At 51.6% G+C, this 24,915-nt stretch overlaps 2 protein-coding genes across 3 annotated transcripts in view; one reads left to right on the forward strand and one right to left on the reverse strand.

The window, feature by feature from the left end:
• MTOR (mechanistic target of rapamycin kinase) overlaps positions 1 to 24,915 on the reverse strand; it is a 124,524-nt gene that overhangs the window by 37,762 nt on the left and 61,847 nt on the right. For both annotated transcript variants that reach the window (XM_075550856.1, XM_075550853.1), the window contains exons 29-30: positions 3,594 to 3,669; positions 200 to 339 (exon numbers count right to left, since the gene is read on the reverse strand). In XM_075550856.1, the coding sequence (XP_075406971.1) occupies positions 200 to 339; positions 3,594 to 3,669 (216 nt within the window). The remainder of the gene's footprint in view (positions 1 to 199; positions 340 to 3,593; positions 3,670 to 24,915) is intronic.
• ANGPTL7 (angiopoietin like 7) lies at positions 18,409 to 23,228 on the forward strand. The gene is made up of 5 exons (XM_075538285.1): positions 18,409 to 18,781; positions 20,997 to 21,097; positions 21,936 to 22,130; positions 22,640 to 22,838; positions 23,059 to 23,228. Exons 1-5 carry the CDS (start codon positions 18,409 to 18,411, stop codon positions 23,226 to 23,228), a joined length of 1,038 nt encoding a protein of 345 aa, XP_075394400.1.

A 24,915-nucleotide genomic window follows, 5' to 3' on the forward strand; every position in this document is an offset into this window, starting at 1 on the left:
AAGGGAGGGAGGAAAAAAGAGAGAAAGGAGGGAAAACGAAAGCTTTGCCACCTGACAGCCAAGCCAGACCGAGAGGTAAAGACACCTTAGCAAACCCCAGTATCTCATCAAAGCCCAGACTCTAAGGGAAGAGAGGACTGCTTGTCCAAGCCTTTCAGAGGTCAAAGGTCTCTATCCAGATGGTCTCAGAGAAGCTCACCATTCCCCTAAGGCTTCTAGGCAGCGCATCCGGCCCAGCATCAGCTCAGGGTCATCCTTGTTGGTGTCGACTTTCTTGTCATAGGCCACCAGAGCATCTTCCCACTCGTGCAGCTTCTCATACCAGGTAGCTTGGATCTCCTGCCATGTGGAGAAGAAAGAGAGCCTTTGTGAGGCACAGAGCACAAGGGGCCACGCGGTTTCAATAGCGCACATTCTTTTCCCTAAGGTGCTGCGTTGCTATGTCCTGACTTTGCTATGCCGTTTGGTGAAGGTGGAAGTGATGGTCTTTTGGTATATTGCCGGCACGATCCTAGGACAGTCTGAGAGCACCTGTCAAGCCATGATCCCTCCATGGACAAGGGGGTCACCACACCCCACCATGGGGCATATGAGGACTGGGGTAATCTGTTGGGGACAACAGGAAGCCCCAAGAGAGCCTGCAGGGAGGTTAATGCTCCATCTGTGGAATGTTGTCCTTGGACCACATGGCAGGAGGTGACAGCTGCTTTCTGATGGGGCCAGAAGGCCCAAACACCATTTGCAAATTAGCTGGAAGAAAACAACTCACTTTTTAAAAGTCCCTGATTCTCTGCATTTCTTAATGTATTTTTAAACTCTCAGGAAATAATTATGTAAGACACACTCTAGGACCACACTGAAAATGCTTTTGGAAACCTTTTCCCCCTTCTCCCAGGGTCCCCCATCCAAAGTTCTCTCCTGCTCAGCCCTTGGCAGCTTTACCGGTGCCAGGGGCCAGGGATGCATCCTATAATTATAGGCAGATGGAGCACCCCGCTGATGCCCAGTGTTGTCCACGTCAGAAGTGCTGCAGTCCTTTCAACAGCCTTTCAACACCCAGGGGACGGTTTGATGTGTCTTCATGTCTGCCCCACCCCCATCTGCCCTCCACCTTGGTTTGTCTCCATGACCACACAGTCAAAAACAATCACGCTCCCAGCCCACGGTGGGGCCTCTCCAGGGCTTCCTTCAACAACAGTAAGATTCTGCAGTGGAATGTGTAGGATATGATGTGCGGTCCACGCTAGTTTCACCCATCTCTCTATTCCCTTTCTAAATAAAACGATGTTTGAATCGGATAAACATCAAGAGCTAGTCTGCTAAGCTGTCTGAGGGAAACTGTTTCCTCCCATCTTCTGTTCAAAGGTCTTTCATGGTTCGGATAGCGTCCTGGTGCTATTGCTCAGGTTGTAGAGCAAACCCCTGTGCTGCCTCTGCCCCTGTTCTGCTGCCCAATGGTCCTTCCCCCATGTCTGTGCACAGTAGAGTTGGCCAAAGTTGGACAGAGCTGACTCCGTGGATAGAAAAACCCCCTAAGCAGCATTTTCCACGGCTTTCCACAATCATACCTCTCTAGTATGTCTAAAAATGAAAGTGGCCACTTAAATTACGGAGATGGTATGAAAGTAAAGACTCAAATTAAGAATTTAAATTTGAGAGAACAGGGAGGCGAGTGCTTGATGCAGGCATGGCACCCACTCAGTCTGAGTCAGCAGACAGCAGAGGGAGCAGGTCAAGCAGGGGCCAGGGTATCTTGAATTGCAATAGACTGCTGAACCTCTGAGGCTGAAGCAATGAATCACACCCAGTTCTAATGAGATTGCAGTTACATAAATTGTGCTGAGAAGTGCAGGCTCTGCCAAGAAAAAGCAAACTATTGTCCAGCTGAAGAGGAACTCAGCTACCTACATACACCAGAAAAGCCAATGGGGGTCTGAGCAGCGACCTGGGAGCCGGCGGCCACCTTCAGTACCTGGAGACTGTGGCACTTCCATTGCAGGCAGATATCGGGTACGTACTCTGCATCGGCAGAGCACCCGTAGCCAAATGTGTGCAGACTGTCCGCTCCAGTCAGCACGTACCGAGGTCTAAGCCCTGTGGCCACTAGCTCTATCCAGGCGGAGGACATTCGGCACCCTTCCTCCCAGTGCCAACAAGGACTGTGGCAAAGATGGCTGCGGGAGTCCTTGCTACGTTGTCAGCACCTGGAGAGATGCCTTTTCAGTCTAGTTACAGAAATGTGGGGTAAAGGTGGAGAAAGCTCTCCTTCAGTATCTCACCAGTCCTTCCAGAAGGCAGACTGCAGGCCACCCAGCACAACAGCCTGCGAAGGCCCCCCACTGCCCTTCGCCCAGACCCAGTGCTCTGCAGAGAGCAAGCCCCAGGGAGCAACGTACATGGCGAATGGAAGGTTCCTTCCTCAGCAAATACATGGCCCACCGCTTCCGGACCTGCAGAGCGCTCAATGCTAAGCTGATTAAGTCAGTGTTTTATAGATGGTTGGGAGTTACCAGAGCCCCTCTCCCCGGCCACAAAGAGTAATGGAAACATTTTAATAATGGTGGTCAAAGATGGGAGGAAGGCAGAAGCTATGTAAGCAATGATGAAATGGCAAACCCTTCAATTCCCACCTAAGCTCACGGCCAACTCATTGTGACCCTACGTAGGGTTCCCAGCTCTCTATCTCCTAATGGGAACAGAAAGCTTCACCTTTCTCCTGGGGGCGGCTGATGGGGTTGAACCGCTGACCCCGAGGCTAGCAGTCCAATGCTTAACTCAAAGTCCCACCAGGGCTCTGTATCCCTCAATAGTCTACTGTCATTGAGTTGTAACTCTGATGGACAGGCTAGAACTGCCCCAGAGGATTCGAAAGCCTACAAATCTGTAAGGAAGCCAAATGCTCCATCTTTCTCGCATAGAATGGTGGGTCGATTGGAACCACGGGCCTTTTGTTTTGCAGCCGAGCGCTTTACCCACAGCGCCACCCAGGCTCCCAGGAGCATGCAGACTGTAGCTGCTACTCTTATTTTCTGGAGGGTTGGCCCTGGCTTCTTTCTAAGTATGTCCTGAGTGATAGCTGCGGGCCATGCACAATGCCAGCTTCCACAGACCACCAAGGCAACTCAGCTCAGGCTCAGAGCCTGGGCTCTGAGGCCAGACTGCCTGGGCTTGAGCCTTGGTTTCCCCACTTATTCAGTCTGTGAGCTAGAAGGAGCTTCTGGACCTGTTGGGGCTGCAGATTCCTCATCTGTAAAGTGCAATGAACAACAGTCCGTACTGCACAGGGTTCTCGTGAAGACTGAGCAGATGAAGCACATAAAGCACATGCTCAGTGCTAGGCACATCTGAGGGTTAGACGAATACGAGCCCTTTTATTACGACACTCTGCCCGCATGAGCTATGCCCCACTTCAGAAGTCCATGTAGCCACTGGCTCCTTTATCCTTCATCGGCAGGTCCATCAGGCTGTTAAGAGTGAGAAAATCCCAGAAAAGGAAAGAACTTTCTCAAGGCCGTGGCTGGGGGAGTGGGGGGTGGGTGCCTCCCAAGCCAATTCTTTGGCTCTGTGCTTTTGCAGGGGAACCAGGCACTTACCAGCTCTCCAAAGTGTTTCATGGCGTATTCTAACACCCCGGCGGCTGCCTCGGGCTGCTGGAGCTTATTATTAATGCTGGAAAAACAAAAGGGAGAGGTGGTTACACTCAGCACATCTGAGGGCGGGCGCAGCGGGGATCATTTGTAGGTAGAGGGCTCACCACCACACTGGGTAAGGTGTCTCGCAGATGCAGAGGGAGCAACAGTTATTTACCGCCATCCAGAAAGTTCGCTTGGATGATTTTATCTGAGAAAAGATTTTTGATCTCCTACTCCTGATATCTGGGGTGTGTGTGTAGGGTGGTGGTGCAGTAAAGAGAGAGTTAATATTTGGGAGACACAACGCTTTGCTTGCTCTAGGACTTTCCCTCTAACCAACACACACCAGGTTGCTCTCAGAGAGTGTGAGCCAACAGCACCGGTGTGTTTTTAACAAACTGAGATAAATTATGGGTCTGTGAGGTTTAATTCCTATTTTTTCCTCTCAGCTGCCCTCAGCAATAAGGGTCACAAAAATGAATGAAAATCGCCTGACTCTAAGATGTGAGCAATGAGACTGGGCCATCTATGCCAAGGACACACTATCCAATCATGCCCACTGCTCCTCGGGCAGAATCCATCTGCTGCTCCTTACAGATCCCCTAACCTACCCCGACTTCCTCAGGGGCCACTCCCTCCATCGGTAGCAGGCAGTAGGGCGTGTCCAGAGCTACTTGGCCTGGCCTCTTGGGCTCAATGATGCCTCTCACTCACAGCATTCACTGCTTTGACGTTTGTCCCATTGGGGCTGAAGGACTGTCCCTGGTCCGTTAAGGAGGCCGAGCGCCCCTGGGAGGCGTGGTGCCAGAGGAGCTCCTCAGTGAGGCTGCGGAGGTCCCCTGGGGCCGAGACTCTCCTTCTAGCGGGGCCTCGGGGTGGGGCATGAAAACAAACAGCAACTCAACACTCTCAACACAGCCCGAGTCACAGTCAGAAGGAGAGGGGCTGGGGAAAGCAGCAGGCGTGAGGAAGTCAGGGACACCAGGTGCACCTGTGTTTTGCCACAGGTAGGGAGCCAAAGGGGACACATCAACTTGGGAGTCTAGACTAGTTTAACGAGAGAAGATCAAGTTTAATGCCAAGTACAAAATGTCTGCTGGACTAGAGTGGATTTTCAATGGTTTGGGGAGATTCCAGGATCTGGGTTCAATGTGGTAATATGGCAAGAGCTTGCTGTCACAATATTTTAAAATTCAAATTCCACATTTCTTCCAATTAAACTGAGATGGCATTGCCCAGAATTCTGATGAACTAGAGAAGTTAACATTTGTGAAAGTAATAATCTAACGCATCATGTTTACAAAGCACTTTCCAAATAATCTTTGCAACGTATCATGCCTTTGGCGGCCCGCGTCCTAAGACCGAGGGTAGTGAGGGTTGGTGAATGTGGAGACTACAGCCCATGGGAGGGCAACGGCCTTCTCTAAGACCCACCACCAATCTGAACTGCCCACATTACAACCTGAATCGGTCTGTGAAGGGAGGTGGGGGGCGGAGGGCGGCGTGAAGCAGCTTTGGATGCGGAGTTTCTGGAATTCCAGTTTTGCCACTTAAAAGCTGCATGGCCATACGTCACCTTTTTTGATTTTTTAAATTCCTCGCCTGTAAAACGTAACCTCCCTCACAGGGTTTGGGCATTACATGAAATTGCTGAGGATGTCCTTACGAATGTTTGTTTCTTCCTTCATCTGTCCAAGGAGAAAAGGTGTCACAAGTATTGTTCTGCACAGTGGCCGGGAAGATGTCCAGCTCAGGTTGGGACTTGGGTCGGTGCTGAGACACCACTGGCGGCAGTTCCTCGCCCTCCCTGCGTAGGACTGCTTGAGTTGATGTCCGGGCTCCCTAGAGGGCTGCCCCCGGGCGCTCCTGTCTTTATAGGGAGAGAGGAGACCCCTCATGGAACCTCCTGGGCAGCCCATGGTGCTTCTGAGCGGTTCTTCAGTAAAGCACTCAGCTGGGATATGCTGTGAAACGAGTCTGCGGTGGGATTCAGAAATGTTCTCGGCATCGGCGTGTCCCCAGAGAGTGTTTTCCAAACTGAGACTGAGAGGCAAGTCTAGAGGAACTAAGCCCACGGCAAGTTTGGGTGAATTGTTCCTGGGTCGGCGGGTTCCATCAGTGAGGAACTGGAAGTGGCCTCACGTGCACATGAGGCTGGGTGAGCTCTACTGATAATTATTACTGATAATAGATCTATGCTTATCTGGTTCTTTGAACCCAAACACAGATTTTAGAAGCATCAAGAAGACAGAAAGGAAAACCCCAGGAGGGAACCTTCTTCTAAACCAGGGGTCCTCAAACTTTTAAAACAGGGGGCTAGTTTACTGTCCCTCAGACCGATGGAGGGCTGTACTATAGTTTTTTTTTTAAAAAAAACCAACTGTGAACAAATTCCTATGCACACTATACATATCTTATTTTGAAGTAAAAACACAAAACGGGCAAAAACACCCAGAGAGCTGGATAAATGTCCTCGGTGGGCCGCATGTGGCCCGCGGGCCGTAGTTTGAGGACCCCTGCTCTAAACAGTGGTCCTAACAGGACTATTGGGACGGCCCAAATAGGAGAACTGTTCGGAGGAGGGAGAGAGATAAGGTGGCTGGTGCTTTGGTCTGAAAAGACGCCACCAACTCTAGGAATCAGACAAGAAAGTCCAGGAGTTCTAGTAACGTCTCCCTCTAATTTTCCCCCCAACAGCTTTATTGGCACATAATTTACATATCATACAATTGAATTGTTCAATCACATCAAGGGGAATTTTACAACCAGCACATCGATCTGAGAGCATTCCCTCCTCCTACACCCCCCCCCCCCAGTGGTTGAATTGCCTTTAAAATAAATTGTGCAGTCACGATCAGTTCTAGAGCTCCCTCCCCTTCCCACTTCATTTTAAACTCCCGAAATCCTGCCTATTGCCCATCCCCCGCCGCTGCAGCCCCTGTAACACTTGGTCTCAATTATCGTCATCATACATGCGCTCCTGTGCGCCTCAGCTGGGAAGCCCCACACAAAACAATGAACACCAAGGTGGTAAGGGTAGGATCTGGCTCATATTCTATTTTTATGAACACATTATAAACATCACCAAGGATACACACTGCCTCATTCTGGGGATACAAACAAACAAAAGCCTTTCCCCACTCATTATACACAGAAAGACAATTGTACACTAAGCTGATCCTTCAGGAACGACTGTATTTTTCTCTCACAAACAGCACCCACATGCAATGAGCAGGAAAGACTGAGTGAAAAGCTATGGTACAGTGTGGCCACACCTATGCCGCTGTGGGTCTCATGACACTTGCAGAAGTGGTTTCTGGTCTCATTCGCCCGCATTCAAGAGTCAGAAACTGTTACTTTTGATCCCACTTGCACCGTTAGGGCAGGCGCCACGGTCCAGAAGCCATGGAGGAGGACCTAACGGACATGCTGGCTCTGGGGCAGTTGGTGGCCAGGCCTGAGCAGGGTGCAGTCCCTGCAGTCAGGAAGCCAGAGGAGGGGTGGGCAGTGGGTGGCCACAGCCTGAGCATTGAGCTTGGGTCAGGGTGTGCTGACCCTGCATGAAGCCAGACAATAGTGGGGGACCCCTAGATGGCCAGTCACACTCATCTTGTCCAAGCAAGGGACGATGCCCCTTCTCTGCCCACCAACCCCACACCTGCCCTGTGGCCTCTCTCTGTGGGAAGAGGAGATTCCGGCCGCCTGTGGGCACAACGTACAGGGCTGCACACTGCCCCCAAGTGGCTTCTCCCACCTGGGGTTCACACAGCTGTGCACCTCTGGGCTGGGCCATGTGCCCTGGCAAAGGCTGTCTCTAGGAGGAAAAAGTAGTTTCTTCCTGGGTGGGAGAGTGATTAAGGATCAGGTCCAGGTCAGAAACTGGAGAGGTGGACAGATGAGTCTGTCGCTGGGAAGCAATAGGCACCGAGACAAAGACTTTAACAGCCAATCGGTGGGACAAAGAGGAAGAGAAACTGCATCCCCGACGGCAGGGTGGCCCGGGAGGAAAGAAGATTTTCTACACCCGCTCTCTTTAGTTCAGAGACCAAGAAAGGTCGAGCTGAACAGTCTCCATTCTCCTTCCACCCCTTTTCCATCTTAATTCCCTCTAGAGCTTTCTCCTTGACTACAAGTGTCTCTTCTTTCGAGGGAAGCCTCCCAGAACGGGGGCTGTAGCTGCGGGTGAACGTCAACGAAAGGTTCAATTTTAGGACCGTCACTGTCTCTCCTTTCCCCGTGACTCTGGCACCCCATTCTGGGAGGCAGTGCATTGCAATGACGATGACAATGCATTGCTGAGATCTCCTGAGCGTATCCTCTGTGCTCTGTGGGTGAGGCACTGGGCTGCCGAACCCAAGAGGTCAGCAGTTCAAACCCACTAGCCACTCGGAGAGAGCGAGCACAGTGTGGCTGTCTGTCCCCGTGAAGACTGACCGTCTGAGTTGGAAGCTACGCTACGGCAGTGGGTTCAGTTGGGTTTACGCTGGGTGCCTGCCAGGCACTGTGCCATCCCATCCCTGTGGGGCAGCTCCCTGACTCGCCACCAGTGCACAGATCCTGTAGGGAAGGGGAGCGTGGAGGTGACGCGCTGTAGGATGTTCTCCTTCCCCTTGAGACACCTTACCATTTAGAGAGCTCGTTCACGATGGTTGAAGCATACCACATGCTTTGTGGCGGCAAGGACAATGGCTTCGCTCTCCACCGGCAGCCTCAGGAGGCTCCCGGGGAAATGCAGTGGCTGGGCTGTTTTCAGTTAGCTCTTTATAATTCACTGTGCGGGCCAACGGAGCCACTGCACCTTTGTTTACACGTCCTCGTGGAGCCTGTGCCGACACTCTGTGGGGACTCTAAGTGTCCCAGGCCTCATGTCTACTTTCCTCTCGGGAGCTCCAATGACACTGTCAGGCTCTGCCACATGAAGGCAGCCTCTGCAGGTCCGTCTAATGCAGCTTCCTTGTGACTGTGAGCATACAGACCAGCGGTTCTCAACCTGTGGGCCTCGACCCCTTCAGGGGTTGAATGACCCTTTCACAGGGGTCGCCTGATTCATCACAGAAGCAAAATGACGTAGCAACGAAATAATTTTATGGTTGGGGAGGGGGGGTCACCACCACATGAGGAACTGTATTAACAGGTCTTGGCCTTAGGAAGGTTGAGACCACCGTTATAGACAAAGCCCAGATGGAAAAGTATGGGATAAATAAGCCGAGAGTTTAGGGGTGCTGGCTCCCAGGCCCCCAGTCGCAAGGCTGCCCTTTGAAATATTTTCCTTTTAAACCCACATGTGGTTTGATGAGACGGAAGGGAGTGAAGAAATCACCTTTGCCCAAGGCCCTCTTCAGTGCTGGCGGCTTCCAAAGGGCAAACTGTCCAAGGAAGTGTTGAGCCACACACACACACACACACACACACTCTCTCTCTCTCTCTCTCTCTCTCTCTCTCTCTCTCTCCCCCAAGGAGAGGAAAACAGTACAGCAAGTGAATCTAAGTTAATAGAGGCTGATTCTCAACCTGGGTGGGCAGGGGGATGTTCGTATTCCATGTCCTTACCCAGTGAGAACGTCCAGTTTCCTCCTCCTGTGAGCTGTGCTCTAGAAAGAGCGAGCAGAAACGGCCTGGTGCAGTGCAAAGGCGAGAACTGCAGCGGAAGCTGGTGTTGGAACGAGGGAAGACAGCGAGGAGCAACAGACAAGTCAGTGGATCCGCCCGCAGTCTAGCAGGGAGGCAACCAGACGGACTCCCGCCCTAATGCCCACTTCCTTCCACCCCAAGACTGACTTGTCATTCGAGAAAGCCATGTTGAAAAGCTTGCAACCAGGAGCATTCAAGGAAAATTTATTCCAGAGTTGAGGGAAATGAACAAAAGATAAGAAATGGCCTCAAAGCCATGTGTACCACACAGGTCACACCAATCACCTTGCCCTCTCTTCTTCAAAAATAGGTAGGAGGCATCTCAGTATGCAGGTCCAGCGAGAAGGCTCTCCTGGCCTTGGCAAGTGTCCATCCAGAGTGGCCCGGGAGGCTAATGCTGGGGCCTATTCACACCTGCCCCCAGGACCTGTCTCTCATGCAGCTCCTCAAAGCAATTCATGGGCATGTCATGCCTGTTTTGAGGAGAGAGACAGAGTCCTGAACTGATCAAGGTTTTAAGGCTGACCCGCAGCAAAAACAGCAAAGCAGTTAGAGGGGCTCAGATGTGGCACCTGAAGAACAGTGCTGTGTTCTCAGCCCTGGCGCCGCAGGCCCCGGTCTGGGGTCAAATCCAGGGGACGTGATGTGCCTTGGCAATTCCTCTGTACAGCTCATTGGCTCCCAAGCCCAGCTCGCAGCCTGTCACCTCGGTGACCTACAGGCTGTGACAAGCACAGTGAGGCCAGACCGCTGCACACAGATCTCGACCCTGTCGGTAAGTCTGCACACACCGAGCATCTGCAGCCACATCTGGGGGAGCACTTGGGTTCGTCTAGTGCTCCCATTAGTTCATGAGAACATCACCCAGTTGCTGCCCAACTAACCCCGGGCCTGCCTTCTCCTGTCAGTTACTGGTGTCGACCATGGTCTGCATCCCATTTAATTCCCTGTCAAAGTACACAGTCCCGGAATCCCCTTGGGGTGAAGCTGCGACATATGCTGCACAGTCCACAGGGGACTGTGACAGGCCTGCGTGGGCTGCTCCCCAGTCACGGCAATGCCCGGCAGGGCTCTTCTGTAGACCCAGCCCTGTTCCGAGCCCCCAGGGTCTCAGTGCTGTGCTCAGTGTCCTATTACACACAGAACCATGGTTCCCCTTGCCAGGCAAGGCCTCTGAAATGTGACAAGAGAAGGGTGGTGAGCGGCTACAGGGAAAGCAGCAGCAAAGGCGGAGCGGGAGGCTTGGGCTAGGCAACTGAACCCTTTCTTGATCTGTGGGGCACACAGCAACCACCTACATTTTCTGCCTCTCGGGAGAAATTTCCTGAAGGCCGTCCCATGGCATAGTGGTGCTAACCTCAAGGCCTGCAGCTCAAAATCACCAGCTGCAAGATGGGATTTTCCACCCTGCTGTAGGTCACAGTCTCAAACTCACTGAGGCCGTTCTACCTTATCCTCCTCTATGGTCAGAATCCACAGGAAGGCAGTGAGCGCCAGCGTTTACTGAGAAACTGCGATGTCACTTTTGGTGTGTGCTGCCACCTGGTGGATCTGAAGAAAAAGGTTTCCACTCTGCCAACTCCAGCACTAGAGATTCCTTGGGACGTATGTGTCCCACTATCTGTATTTTTTTTTTAATCACTTAAAAAGTTTGTTCCTTATTTCATTCAAAATGCCTTCCACTACTGAAAACACAAGGCTACCACAAAAAATTTTAAATAGAAAATGGGAATGCAGAAGCTTCAAAACCTTGTGGGAATATGCCATTACCTCTTAATCCCATTTTTCCCCTCTGGCTATCAGTGTTATTTTCATCTATGCAGGTAAACAGCAGGGGCGGAACCACAAATACAAGTCTCTAATGTGCTTATTTACCTAACAAAGGCACTTCTGACTTTATTCACTTCTAATTGCTTCTAATGGCTGCATAATCATCTCCTCCCGCTGAAAGATGCCAATCTCTTGTCATACCCTGGCTGGATAAGCCGGCTGGCTGGAGTGCTGGTTAGGTGCTCTGGTGAAGAGGACAAAGTCGGCTCTGGGAGCACAGTTACGGTGCTGACCCAAGGCTGAGCAAGGGTACCGTGGTAAGCCAGGTCAGTGGTCCCACAACCCTCACCTCCTCCAGGGTTCCCCTGGCTGGTGCCACGCAGCGTAAGGCGCACAGTTTGTGCTGGCTGAGTTTCCACCCAAGAGGCCTGTCAGAGGCGGGCTGTAAAACTGACGAATGACTGTCACATTTCCAGGGTGCTGGCTGATTTAGGGAGCTATTGGCAAGAGCATCACTCCCAGCATGTCAGCTAGTTAATTACTTCCAACTCTATCTTTCTTGTCAACACTTCTTGACAAATTGGCCATTATCTTTTATTCTACAACAACGGAGTGAGCACTGCTCCTTTTCTGGGGATGCCTGGAGGTTTTCGCTCCCTTTCCGCTTCTTCACATCCCCTGAGAAATGAAGTGCTTTGAGAAGGTTATTACACAGAAGCTGTCAGGAAAAGAGAGCGAGAAAGGAACAAAAGGTGGAGGAGGGGGCTGGCAGCTGGAACCCACAGCTGATCTTTATTTACCTTGACTCTGAGGGGAGTTGAAATTTGGGTGAAATCCTGATTTCTTGGCCTCTGAATGCCCGAGAGCTCTGACTCAGTCTGTTTTGGGGATGAAGTTGGGAAACATGCTGAATGTGCTGGCACCCAGTGTTCTGGCCGCTTCGAATGCTCCACATTTCATTGTATCCACAGATGCGAGCTGCCCTTCTACTCCATGAAGGAGTCATGCCACATCGCCGGACGACTGATGCCCACTCCGGGTCAGAGGAGGGAGAAGCAATAGGCCCGTCTTCTTGGTGAGGAAAAGCTTATGGAAGAGGGCTGAGACAAGGTTCAGACTCTGGAGAGAACAGGGTTGTCACCACTGACACGTTTACTCTTTGCTGGGGCAGGCTGTGCGAGAGGTGGCAATGGGGAAGGACAGGGCCTTCCCTATTTCCTGAGTTCTGTGATGTGTACGTTTTTCATCCTTGGACAGCTCACACGGCGGAACTGCCAGCTGCCACTTTAGCTTATTTTTATAACAAGTAACGCATGTAAAACACTTGGAACAGTGTCTGAGATGTAGTCGGCAGCCAGCAAATATCCAATATTACATAGGTACACAATCGTCACCTCACTAACCAACTCAAATCTAAATGAAGTCCCCCATGTGGCCTTTTGCTTCAGAAGCAGTCTCTTGAGAGTGGCACCGTTCATTCTAAGGTCTTCCTCAGGACAGGCTACAAACCACCGAAACACAGCAGCTTCCTTCCCCCTGTAGGAAGGTCTTGGGCAGCAAAGACCCCTCCCCCCCGGCCTTTTGGCCAGCCATGGTAGAAACCCCAGAACTCCTCCCCGTGGATGGCCAGCTGCCTGCACGGAAACACCACCTCCCTTGAGGTTTGTACCACGCTCTCAAAGAGGGACTTGGACAGCGAAAGCCGACAGGAGAAGGGCCACATCTACTCTGTATGGGGGACAGGAGAAGGGCCACATCTACTCTGTATGGGGGACAGGAGAAGGGCCACATCTACTCTGTATGGGGTATTGAGGAGAGACTTGAACAGAGAGGGGGACGGAGCAGACTAGAAACGAACCACAAAGACACACTGCGCTTGCGCTTTTGTTCACAAGGGGTCTCCTTTATTTTACCCCAATGGCTGCCTGGCCTTTCCCCCGAGGGGTCCGGATTACTAGAGTTACCCGGGCACTGGTGAAGCCAGCATGAGCCCAGAGGCTTGGAATGTGTTTTTGCTGAGAAGTGAGTAATATTGGGCAGATCCTTACCTCTCTGGCCTACGGCTTTTTTTTTTTTTTTTTTGGTTCCAGCAGAGGTGCGGGAAGAGAACTGTGTACCTTTTCTGGAAGCCAGCAAACAGTGATAAAAACAGGCCCCAGCCTCCTAAGCAGTCAGCAACATCCTGGAGACATGTGTTTAGAATTAAGAGTTGAGGGGGGTTTTGTTCGCCCGCGGAAGCCCTCGTCCAGGGTCTGCACAGTCCAGGTCCCCTGGCCACTAACTGGCTGCTGGGGGCACAACTGGCTTGAATTCGCTAACATTCTTAAAGGATGACAGGGCTGTTTCCCAGTCGTGCTGTCCTGGTCTGTGCGGCAGGGAGCCAGCCCCAGGGTAGCCCTACAGTGCACAGGGTGGCTGGGGCCTGCACTGCGGAGCTCAGAGCGGAGGGTTGCACGAACATTGCAATGCAATGACACGTGACTCCCCTTTGGGGACATAGCAGAGTTGTTAGGTTCCTGGGCACATTATTGGGATACAGCTGCTCAAAACAAGGCTGTTTATGGGGTGCTCTGTTACTGTGATCTGTCTCCAACTGCCTGTGGCCCTCAGGCTGTGATGCAAGCTAACTGCTAGGCCACCCGGGAGTGATCGGATACGCCATTCTGTCGAGCCTGTGGAACAGCGTGGGACAAAGCCCCGGCAGTCCTCTCTCCATTTCTCATGGTAGGGAGAGGGAGACAGAAAAGAATGGCTTCCAGGGATGTGAAGGTTTGCACAACAAGGATACCGTGACATTGTTGCTGAACCAAGCCATCTTCACTCTTTCACGCCTCACTCTCCTTGGTTCTATGACGAAGACCTAAGGGATGGACAGGTTCAGGGCAGGACGGAAGGGGATACTTTACAACGAAGACCCTGTACGTGTGGGGAGACTGGAGTCACAGGCCGAGGAGAGCCTTTGGTTTGGAATCTACTCATTCAGTTAGGAATCTGGGCTGTCTCAGGAAGGTGCTAAACGCTAGGCGGTCGGGGACCACGGTCCACAGGACAGACAAGGTGCTCGCCTTCGCAGGGCTGAAGAGTTCACGAGGAACATGGAAAACACAATGGAAGACAGAACCAGCTGCTCTAAAATGGCTTCGGAGTCTGGTGACCCCCTGGTGGCAGAGCAGAGCAGGGCAGGGCTGTGTTCCACAGGGCTTTCAATGGCTGACTCTCTGGGAAACAGCACCAGGTCACGTTCTGAGGCGCCTCTGGGTGGGTTGGAACGGCTAACTTTTGCTTAGCAGCCACCCAAGGATTTTGAGAAAAACACAGTAGAGGGAAATACCATGAAGCAAAAAGTCACACAGGGGACTTATTTTAGATTTGAGTTGGTTAGTGAGTTGATGACTGTGCACCTATGTAATATTATATACTATTAGCTGGCTGCTGACTACATCTCAGACACTATTCCAAGTGTTTTACGTGCACTACTTGTTTTAAAAATAAGCTAATTAAGGTAAACATAAACAGGAAAGTATATACATCAGGGCACAGCTTGGTAAATTAGCACAAAGTAAAAGCACAGCTGTAACCACCGCCCACCCAAAGAAACGGGACCCAACACCCTGCTGGCAGCTCAGAAACACTGGCGCTTCCTCCCAGCCCTCATTCTGGGAGTGGACCACCGCCTGACCCCTACACAATGGGGCTCACCACGGTCTGGGAGGGCATCCTGGTTGCAATCAGTGGTTTGTGCCCCCTTCCTCATCACACCTAAGTACCACAATCTATCCAGATTATTGCCGATGAGTGTTTCGGCATGTTCCGTTTTGGGCTACTTTGAGTGGTGCTACCAAGAACACTTTTGTACATCTTTCATGAGGCGGGCTCAAATGTCCGCTGCGAATACAACAGCTAGAAGAATTGCTGGGACACAGGGTAGATTCAGCGTCGGAAGCTAGTGGCTGCCTTGTTCCCCCAGGTGGTTTTACCAACGCCCATTCTTCTCTCCTCGAGTGGCTGGTAGGTTCAAACTGGCGACCTTGCGGGATAGCAGCCCCAAGCGAGCATAAACATGGTGGAAGCTTTGAGAACTTTCAGGCTAACCAAAAGGTAATTGACTTTAATCGATAAGGAGATAAGTTTTATTTTTACAAATATCTTCCCAGAGAAACCAAGCTAACCCTTGTTCATCATTAAAATGGGGAAAAGGATACACTGTCAGCTACCCAACCAGGTCTCCCATTCTTTTCAGTCTGTTTACTGAAAGGCAGAGTCGTTTAAGTGCCTCTCTGAGAAGGAAAGCCCACCGGAGCCCTGTACATTCTTCATGATTTCCTCTACTGGCTTCGTTCTGCACAAATAAGGGCTCACTCTCGCTTCTTTTAGAAATTCAGAATCTAAGACGTCCTGGGGCCATTGGTAGAGTACAGATAACCTCTTGGCATGGGATAGTCCCCCAATCAGCTATTTTTTTTTCTCTCTCAAAATCTTGGAAAGATTATTGACATTTGGGCAGCTTAGGCAACTTAAAAAAAAAATCTTCATACAGCTAAAGAAAAATTTCTGTCTTCAGCTTATGCCTTATGTTAGAAGTTTCCAGAAAATAAATGCCAGAGACGAGGCATTCACACTGATGCTTCTGCTCCACATTTATGAAGCACCCCCTCTAACCCCCTTCCTTTCCGTGAAAGGAAGCTACATGGGCTGCTGATATGAACGACGGAGTCACTCCCTGTCCAGCTAGGAACATCTAGTCATCAAGTGTTCCTGTGTGGGCAGGGGGGCAGCTACAGGAAGCACAGACAGACGGGCTGGGAACCCACAAAGCTCCATTCTCCTTTGTGCTTTCTCCACTGTGCTACCAACTGGGAGTGTGGCCCACTCCACGGCCCACGGTGCTTCCAGCTCAGCCTCACTCTGAAGACCCATGTGGCACTGAATGACCATCCCTGTGAGCTGCTGACAGCTTAGGGCCTGGCTTTCATTAGTGAAAGGAACTCTATGGGGCTACGGTGCCCAGCTGGGCTCAATACAGGCATACCTCATTTTATTGAGCTTTGCTTTAATGCCTATGTCGGATAGTGTGTTTTTGCCAAATGGAAGGTTTGTGGCAATTATGCACAGAGTAAGCCAATTGGTGCCATTTTCCCAACAACATGTGCTATTTTGTGTTTCTGTGTCTAAATTTTGGTAATCCTCATAATATTTCAGACTTTCTCATAATGCTATTTATTAGACACTTATTAGACTACAGTGTAAACTTTCATATACACTGGGGCTCCTTTTATTGGGGCAGTCTGGAACCAAACCCACACTATCTCTGGGTTGGGCCTGTATTTGCAAAGAGAGAGCAGGGCCCATCAGACAGTTTAGAATCTCCTGGCGGGTGGGCCAAGTGGCTCCACGTTGGGTTGCTAACCACAAAGTCAGCAGCCACTCTCTGGGAGGAAGACGCCGCTTTCTGCTCCTGGACAGTTAGTCTGGGAAACTCACGGGGCGGTTCTCCCCTGTTCCACAGGGCCGCCATGTGTCAGAGTCGACCCCGTGGCAGCGAGCGAGAAGCTGCTGTTTCCTAACAGACCAGGCTGACAAAGGCTCAAAGAAAATGGACCCTGGTCCCCTTGGGTCCTCTATTGCTCTTTGACTCAGAGCAGTGGTTCTCAACCTGTGGGTTGTGACCCCATTGGGGGTCAAATGACCCTTTCACAGGGGTCGCCCAATTCATAACAGTAGCAAAATGACAGTGATGAAGTAGCAACGAAAATAATCTTATGGTTGGGTCAAAGCACTGACTTAGAGGAAAAAAAAGGTTTGGTAACTCCAGCTGCCTGAATAGAAACTACTTTCTTACACCAGAAGCCCCCCCCCCACCCCCCTCCGCGGTCACTGGGGAAGGGTTCTAGAGGAGTATGGCTGGAAGGAGGCTGTCAGCCTGGGCGTGAAGGGCTCAAACCCAACAATCACCAACGTGTCGTGTAACACTGTTTCCACGGCTCCATCAGATGTGCTCCAAAGGCACAGTCTGTGTTAGGGACAGAGGGCCCAGGCCTCTGTGTACCTTCTTAGTGAAAAGCTTACTTTGCTGGAATTGAAGGGTTTTTGTACATTTGTAAAAAGGAGGGCTGTGTTTCAAATATGTACATAAGAAAGTAAAATAGTCCTATTTTCAGATACAAAAGTATACCTCTGTGCAGACAATAATTTCCAGTGATAAAACACTGGATAGGAGGAGGGTGATGGGGCTCTACCTATGGATTTATTTGGTGATGGGGACTCTTTATGTTTTGATAGAGAGAGAACCCTGGGCCTATATTATCTTTATAATCTTGGAGGGGAGGCAGAATAACAGTATCCTCTTCTCTCAAAGAGAGGCTTGGTCTTTGTTCTGCCCAAACTCTGTTGGAGGTTCAGGGGATCAATGCCAGACCCTGCCCGGCACTCCTGGATTTTCATCTCTGCTGTGCTGTCCTGTCTACCTTGCCAGCCGGCCAGTGTGAGAAGCCCACTTAGTGCTGAAGGTAAAGCATTTCAGAAGAAATGAAGCCAGCAAAGCTTCCCTGCGGCTAAAACGACACAGCCTTTCCGGTTTCCTTCTGGAGGGTTTTCGTTTATCCTTCGATTCCTACCCTTTTTCTAAGGTGGCCACTTTTGACTGGGAGACGGTGTTAAGTCCAGGTAGAAGGAGTGTTCTGTTGAACACTGGCTGTGGTTAGAGAAAGGAATGACCAGCTTAGTTCAAGCACATTCAGAGTACAGCAGAGCCTCCTATAAACAGCACGGATCACATTAACAGGTCTCCTTGGCTGAGTAAGAGTCTTATTCCCAACCCCATTGTTACATAACCTGAGCAAATGGAATTTGGAAATTCTCGACCCCGTCCTGCTTGCTGATAGAACAGTGGCTGGCAGGGCCCTAATATAATAGGCGAACCGGGAAACCCACAACTTAAAAGTCCTCTGGTCTCTGCCCAGAGACTGCACAGGCAAGGAAAGAAGGACGCACCCCTGCACCCCCGCTTCCTGGCCTAAGCTTGAGCTGACTTCACCCAGCAGGCACCTGACCCTCCCAGAGGAGCTGGGAGGGGCCAAAGCAGAGCCTTGGTGGGGTGGAGGTGCAGGCAACAAACACTATTTAAGACGTGGAGTTGGTAGAGCACCCAGGCTTCGGAAGGAGGGCTACAGGACACCCACTCCAGGTCTTCTTTCAACAACTCAAGCTCTGAGAAGGCTACCCAAGAGCAAGGAAAGAAAGAACCCGACCAAGTGCAAGTCCGTCTAGAGTGAGGGGAAGGCTTTAGACCATTCCTTGCGGCTTTGCAAGCTGTAACTGAGCATATCCCAATTCCCCCAAGCAAAGGAAGGTCCTCTCCCACCCAAGTCCAAGAACAATGCTGAAATGGTCTCTCGCAGCTGTGACCTGGCTCTGTGTTTTCACCGTGGCCTTTGTCAGCCCCCCAGTGTGGCCCCAGAAGCCCCCGAAGCGTAAGACACCTGGACAGCTCAAAGTGGCCGCCTGCTGTGAGGAGGTGAAGGAGCTCAAGGCCCAAATTGCCAACCTAAGTGGCCTGCTGGGTGAGCTGAGCCAGAAGCAGGAGCGGGACTGGGTCAGCGTGGTCATGCAGGTGATGGAGCTGGAGAGCGGCAGCAAGCGCCTGGAGGGGCGCCTCACAGAGGCCGAGGGCAAGTACTCGGAGATGACCAACCAGATCGACATCATGCAGCTGCAGGCGGCGGCACAGACGGTCACGCAAACCTCGGCAGGTAAGGAGGGCGTCTCCTCACTCGGCTGCTCCCTATCACTAGTGACCACGATCACTTGGGGGATGTCGGAGTTGCTGGGTGCATGCTCCTGTTAGTACAGCTTTCAGGAGGGGTTTATCTGGATACTTCATGCCCTATAAACATACCTGGACGACCGTCACAGGCCTCTCTTACGTACATGCTTTCACATTAGAGAGGGGGCCCGAGCACCCCGAGGCACAGAGGATTTAGCAGTTTGCTCAGTCACACGGCCAGCCTTAGAAACAACGTCTTCCGACACAGGTCTCCTTATACTGCTCCCTTCCCGCGAGCTGCCGGGCTACCACCCTCCACACCAAGAGAGCAGGAAGGAGCAACGAAACCTGCTGTTTCTGGTGCCCCAGGATTGAGTCAGCATGGGTGGTGATGGAATTTAGGGTCCTCTCTCTGCAACTTGCCCTGGTCTTAATGAGTGAGTGAAGCCCGCGGACATGAGAGGGATGGATGCTGTGGGGGTGGGGACAGGGCAGGCTCGTCAGGCCTCTTCAATTCTAGCATCTGCTTTTTCCTTCTGGTCTCAGATACAAGTCTCCCAAATCCTACAGAAAATAATAAAATGCTATGCAAAAACGGGCATCCTTATGAGTAAGAAATAAGATACAGTTCCTTTTCGTCTCCACAATAACTTCTAGTTGGCTTGGTTCAGATGGGCTCTGAGGTGAGTTTATGATTCACAGATTGTTTCCTGAAATTGTCAGAAGATGACTAGTCCTCAGGAGCAGAGCCCATAGATAGGTCAGTTTGTGTTTTTTTTGCTGACATGAAAAACTGATGGTTAGATATGATTGAACTATTGAATTGTATATATGTGCATGAAGTGCCGATGAAACGGTTTAAAACAAAAACAAAACAAAAAACCCGGTGGTTGCACTGGAAACCAAGTCAAGAATGAAGCAATGGCAAGGTTCTTGGAAGCGAAAGGCTCTACTGAGGAAGTCACCGATCACCATGCCCTCTGCTCAGTTGAAGAAGTGTGTTAGCATTAAATAAACTTGAAAACTGTACCGTGCACACTCACGTGTATAAATCATTTTTCTAGCATTGACTTCTGGACCCTTAGTTTGGGCTGGAAAGGTGTCCTCAGGCCATTTTCCAAACAAATGAGTCTGGATTTGCTCTGCGAGATGAAAGTGGACAGAACCATCTGACCGACTACCTCTCTACCCAGCAGGGAGTTTCCTGTGGGATCAACTGCATCTCTCCTCCCAGGCATCTTACTCTCCTTGCCCAGGGCCAGGGCCTCCTTTTTCTCCTCAGTGCCAGATGCCTGGGCAAAGCAGTAAGTGGGGTGTTTTCCTCAGTAAAAGGAAAGGAAGAACTCGGTTGCCAAGGCAGGCTGGCCCCCGTTCCCCTCCCCCAGTGTGTTCTGCAATTCCTGGGGCGGATGTGGAATTTCTGCCACCTTTGTGCTCTTTACTAAGGCCCAGTGTAGTGGTCCCAAGACAAAGAATCCCAAGACAGGGCAGTCCACCTCCTGGACAGTAAGACTTCCTGCTTGCTGAATCCCACCAGGAAAGGCTGTCTTTCTCTTAATGCTCTTTAATATTCAGAACACGGATTTAAACCCTGGTGTATAGCAGTGGCCCCAAAGGCAGCCCAGGGCACGTTCAAAAGCAGCCCGAGTGAAAAGGCGCCTGCCCACCTGCCCTCTGTGCTTCCGTATCACTGCCGGGGCGGGCCCCAGAGGGTTCCACGGGCCTTTCCTTTTCTTTTGAGACACTGGCATGGCTAGACTGGGGAGTGGGAGGATCTCAGATAAAACTGTAATAATCTATTTCCCTGGTTGGCAGTAGCCATGACCCTCTGGAAAACAGCAACAAAAACCAACCAACCAACAGTACCACTCCTGCCTGATCGCCGTCTAAGACATGGTACTCTGTCAAACAGGGGCATCTGCTACCAAGAAAATGCCAGGAACGGTAACATTTCTGGGATTCAGAGTTCCAAAGTACAGCAGAATAATTCATTTCAGAGGAACCTATAGCCCCTTTGGGCTGTCCCATTGATGCTACAAGGTGAAGGCCTTCCCAGCGCCCTGCCCTGCATTCCCGGAAGTCCCAAAATAGCTCCTTTCGCCATCTCCCCAGGGCAGGAAAGCAGCTGCGGTTTAAATACATCCAGCACAGCGCCGCAGGGCCGAGTCTGGATGCTCACGCTGTGGTCTGCTCCCTTACAGACGCTGTCTACGACTGCTCCTCCCTCCATCAGAAGAACTACCACATCACCGGAGTTTACAAGCTTCCCCCTGACGACTTCCTGGGCAGCCCAGAGCTGGAGGTGAGGCCCACTTCGGCACACTGCTTCAGCACACAGATGTTCCGTCTGCCTGGGCCCCTCAAAGGGCTCGAGACAGGAGTTACCCATAGTCCACAGAACGAGGAACTCAGAACCAGGAAAGCAAACATAGCAAATCCTAGAGAGCTAGCCAAACGCACATTTAGCGAATTCTTCTAACCTCCACATCACTGGCTTCAGTCTTCTGCTCTGCCCGGGAGTAGCTATTCTTTGGGGAGAAAGCAGAGCACAAGAAGCTAGCTAGCAGATGAACCCAATTCTCTCCCCTGCAAACCATACCAGGACCCCTCGTAGATCCTGGGTGCTTGGTTCTAGACCACCGCAATAAAATGAATACCTTCACAAAGCAAGTCAGAGGAATCCCTCGGCTTTCCAGGGCTTATGAAAACTACTCTACAGCAATCTATTACATATGCAATAAATAGCATTATAAAATCTGAAACACTGTGAGGATTGCCACAATGTGACAGACACACAGAGGGAGCACGTGCTTTGGGGAAAATGGCACACGTACACTTACTCAACGCAGGATCGCCACACAGCTTCCAGTTGTGAAAAACAAAGTATCAGCTCAGTGTAAAGCGAGGCAGGCCCCTATGTACGGCTGCACACCCCAGAGCCTTTCCCACCAGTTCAGACAGTCTCCCATAGCAAACCATCACTGTTGCCCCGGCTCACTGAGGCTGCGCTGGAATGGCTGGCAAGGTGTGCCAGTGTGCACCCACTGGCTGTGCAGTGGGGAGAGGCGGGGGAGGGGAGTCTGCCCACGCGTGCCTGCGCGGGTCTCTGATAGCCCCTGACCCAGCCCTGTCGGTGCCAGGTGTTCTGTGACATGGAGACGTCAGGAGGCGGCTGGACCATCATTCAGAGGCGGCGGAGCGGCCTGGTGTCCTTCTTCCAGGACTGGAAGCAGTACAAGCTGGGCTTTGGCAGCATCCGCGGGGACTTCTGGCTGGGGAACGAGCACATCCACCGGCTCTCCCAGCGGCCAACTCGGCTCCGCGTGGAAATGGAGGTGAGCCTGAGCCTGGAGCAGGGTCACCCCACCCCACTCTGCTATCACTCCTATTCTTTCTTACTACAGATGTGTGCATTTCCTGTAATGGCTCGCAAAGTGGAGAGGACATAGGCTTTTTGTTTTCCGTTTTGCACAAAAGGAGAGCTAGGGCTGGAGGAGGTGTGAGAGGAGGCCTGGCCCAGGCGAGGCAGAGCAAGACCACCAGTGAGCTGGGATACGTTATGCCTGCTCTGGCCAGCCTTCCTGGTACTGTGGGGGCTCAGTCACAGGCCTGGCAGCACACACTTTATGTTCTCACGCTCCTCCATGAGCCCCCTGAGGGAGGTGGAGGCAAGACGGCCATCCACACCGCACAGGGTGAATCAGGAGAGGGGTGTCGCACGTCCCGGAATGAGTATGGTGCAGAGCTCCCGGGATTCCCAGCACTACACAGACGGGACAGGGGGGCAGGGCTGCTCTGAAACGAAGCCTGGCTGTGGCCCCTCACAGGCCGTCTCCTCCAACAGGACTGGGAGGGCAACACGCGCTACGCCGAGTACAGCCACTTCGTTTTGGGCAATGAACTCAACAGCTACCGCCTCTTCCTGGGGAACTTCAGTGGCAATGTGGAGAACAACGCCCTCTTCTACCACAACAACACAGTCTTCAGCACCAAGGACAAGGACAATGACAACTGCTTGGACCACTGCGCACAGCTCCGCAAAGGTGAGAGCTGGGGGTGGGGAAGGGAAGTTCCCTTCAGGACACAATGCCACTTGCGTAGAAACGGTGCAAGGTCAGCTGTCCAGCAGGCACCGTGGAGTGGAGTGGGCACCTCTGTTATTGCTGCTCACGGAAGGATGACATCAAAGCCCTATGCTAGCTCGAGGTGGTCGGCACTTCCCACGGGGAGGGCATTCTTAGCTCATTTGGTTTCTTGTGCCAGGTGGCTACTGGTACAACTGCTGCACAGACTCTAACCTCAATGGAGTCTACTACCGCCTCGGGGAGCACAACAAGCACCTGGATGGCATCAGCTGGTATGGCTGGCATGGGGCTAACTACTCCCTCAAACGGGTGGAGCTGAAGATCCGCCCCGAAGACTACAAGCCCTAGGAGGAGGCCTGCGGGGAACAGGGCTGCCGAGATGGAGACACATGGAGGCTGGGCAGCAGCCGGGGTGGGAGGAAGAGTGGATGATGCGGAGGGGGTGGGGCTGGACAAGGACCTGCACTCCCACAAAGAGTACATCTCCATGCTAGACTGGCACGCTAGAACGCCATGTCCCACGGATGCTACAGCAACGGGACCAGGCGCTTAACTACGGTGGGTCCTGAGACCAATTCCTCCGGGGCTGGAGGGAGGGGCTCTCTGACTGGATCCCTAACAGTGCTGCAACTTGTCTTTTCTATGACAAAATGTAATTGTGAGGTCACTTCACCCATGTTCTCTGAGGCCCAGATTATGTGAGGGGCAGAAAACAAATCCCTTTGCTAAGAGAACCTGTGTGATGTCTATTCTCAAGGGAGAGGCCTCGGGTCTAAGAGAAAGGACTGAAAGCGCGTGGTGGAGGAGGGGAATGTCTATGTTTACATCCAGTCAGACGACCGCTAGTCAACATTTTAATCAAACTACAAAAGATGTTCTGTTGAAGAGGAGCTGACAGGTGGGCACTGGCCTCCAGTTGCCATTAATCACAACACAGCACTCTAGGGCCAGTGGCCAGCGCTTTCAAGGGAGTAACAAGGTGTGGGCCCGAGTCCCTCGTGGACAGTCACACAAAACAGCCTTAAACTACCCATGCCTAGTTAGCGCACATTTCTTTGGCTTTATTTACGTAGTCAGAAAAGGGCTCGATGGGCTTCCTATAAGAAACAGCTACAAAATCAAGGTAGATGTGCTACGGTTGATGTTCAGGCTGTACATACGCATCTTGCTTTATAAAAATAAAATACGACAGTTTGTGGTCTAAACGTTCAAAGTTTCTTTCCCTTCCACAATAATTTCTTTTTTCAGCTTTTCTTTGAACATTCTTATCACTGTCTTAAGTAAGAGCAGGGGAGCAGTGAAGAAGCAGTTCGTCTCAGTCTTCGGGAACACAGGGACACGAGTGAGAAAAGGCCAGGGGCGGGGGAGGGAGACCAGTCCCTGGGCCATGACTCCAGCCCAGCCACTGCCACTGCCACAGCTTTCAGATAAAGGGTCAAAGTTCTGTGCACACGGGCACTCCGACTTCCTACCCGATCCAACGGAAACACAGAGAGGAAAGCTTCTTTCACCGTAATTGACATCAACTGATTCTGACCGGCAGGAAGTCATATCTCCTTTTCCAAAAAGGACCGTTCCCTTGAGCCAGTCAGTGTAAGGCAAGTGTAGATTTACTACTGTCCCTACTATAAAACAGGCCCGACTTCAGTCTTACAGTTACGAACCTGGGGAATTTCAGAGCAGAAACACAATGACAAGAGCAGAACTACAGTGGGGGAGGCAGGTGTTCAGACAGAAGCTTTCTCAGGTAAGCAGAGGGATCAGAGATGATTCTCAGCCAGCACAGCATGGTTGGCCAGAGCGGACAACAGGTCAGGGGCTGAAAGAGGAGCAGAGCAAGAACACACGCAGGGACTGGCTGTGTCAAGCAGCTCCTGCTCCTCGGCATGCCTCCGGGACAAGGAGGGGCTTTCTCTCTTCCTCCACACCCTACATTTCCAACAACAACAAAAAAAGCCAAGGCTCGTAGTTCATCCCTCTCTCTGGTTTACACTTCACTCTTGGGAGAAAGGTCTCAGTGCAGTTGCTGATAGGG

This window comes from Tenrec ecaudatus, chromosome 1 (assembly GCF_050624435.1).
Source record: "Tenrec ecaudatus isolate mTenEca1 chromosome 1, mTenEca1.hap1, whole genome shotgun sequence".
NCBI classification, from domain to species: Eukaryota; Metazoa; Chordata; class Mammalia; order Afrosoricida; family Tenrecidae; genus Tenrec; species Tenrec ecaudatus.

What these genes read in the sequence shown, in the direction of transcription:
- ANGPTL7 (XM_075538285.1), top strand. Translation starts at nt 18,409, where the DNA reads ATGCTGAAATGGTCTCTCGCAGCTGTGACCTGGCTCTGTGTTTTCACC. An exon ending in GGTCACGCAAACCTCGGCAG is followed by an intron (nt 18,782 to 20,996) that starts GTAAGGAGGGCG and finishes GCTCCCTTACAG; the next exon opens with ACGCTGTCTACGACTGCTCC. An exon ending in CTGCGCACAGCTCCGCAAAG is followed by an intron (nt 22,839 to 23,058) that starts GTGAGAGCTGGG and finishes TTCTTGTGCCAG; the next exon opens with GTGGCTACTGGTACAACTGC.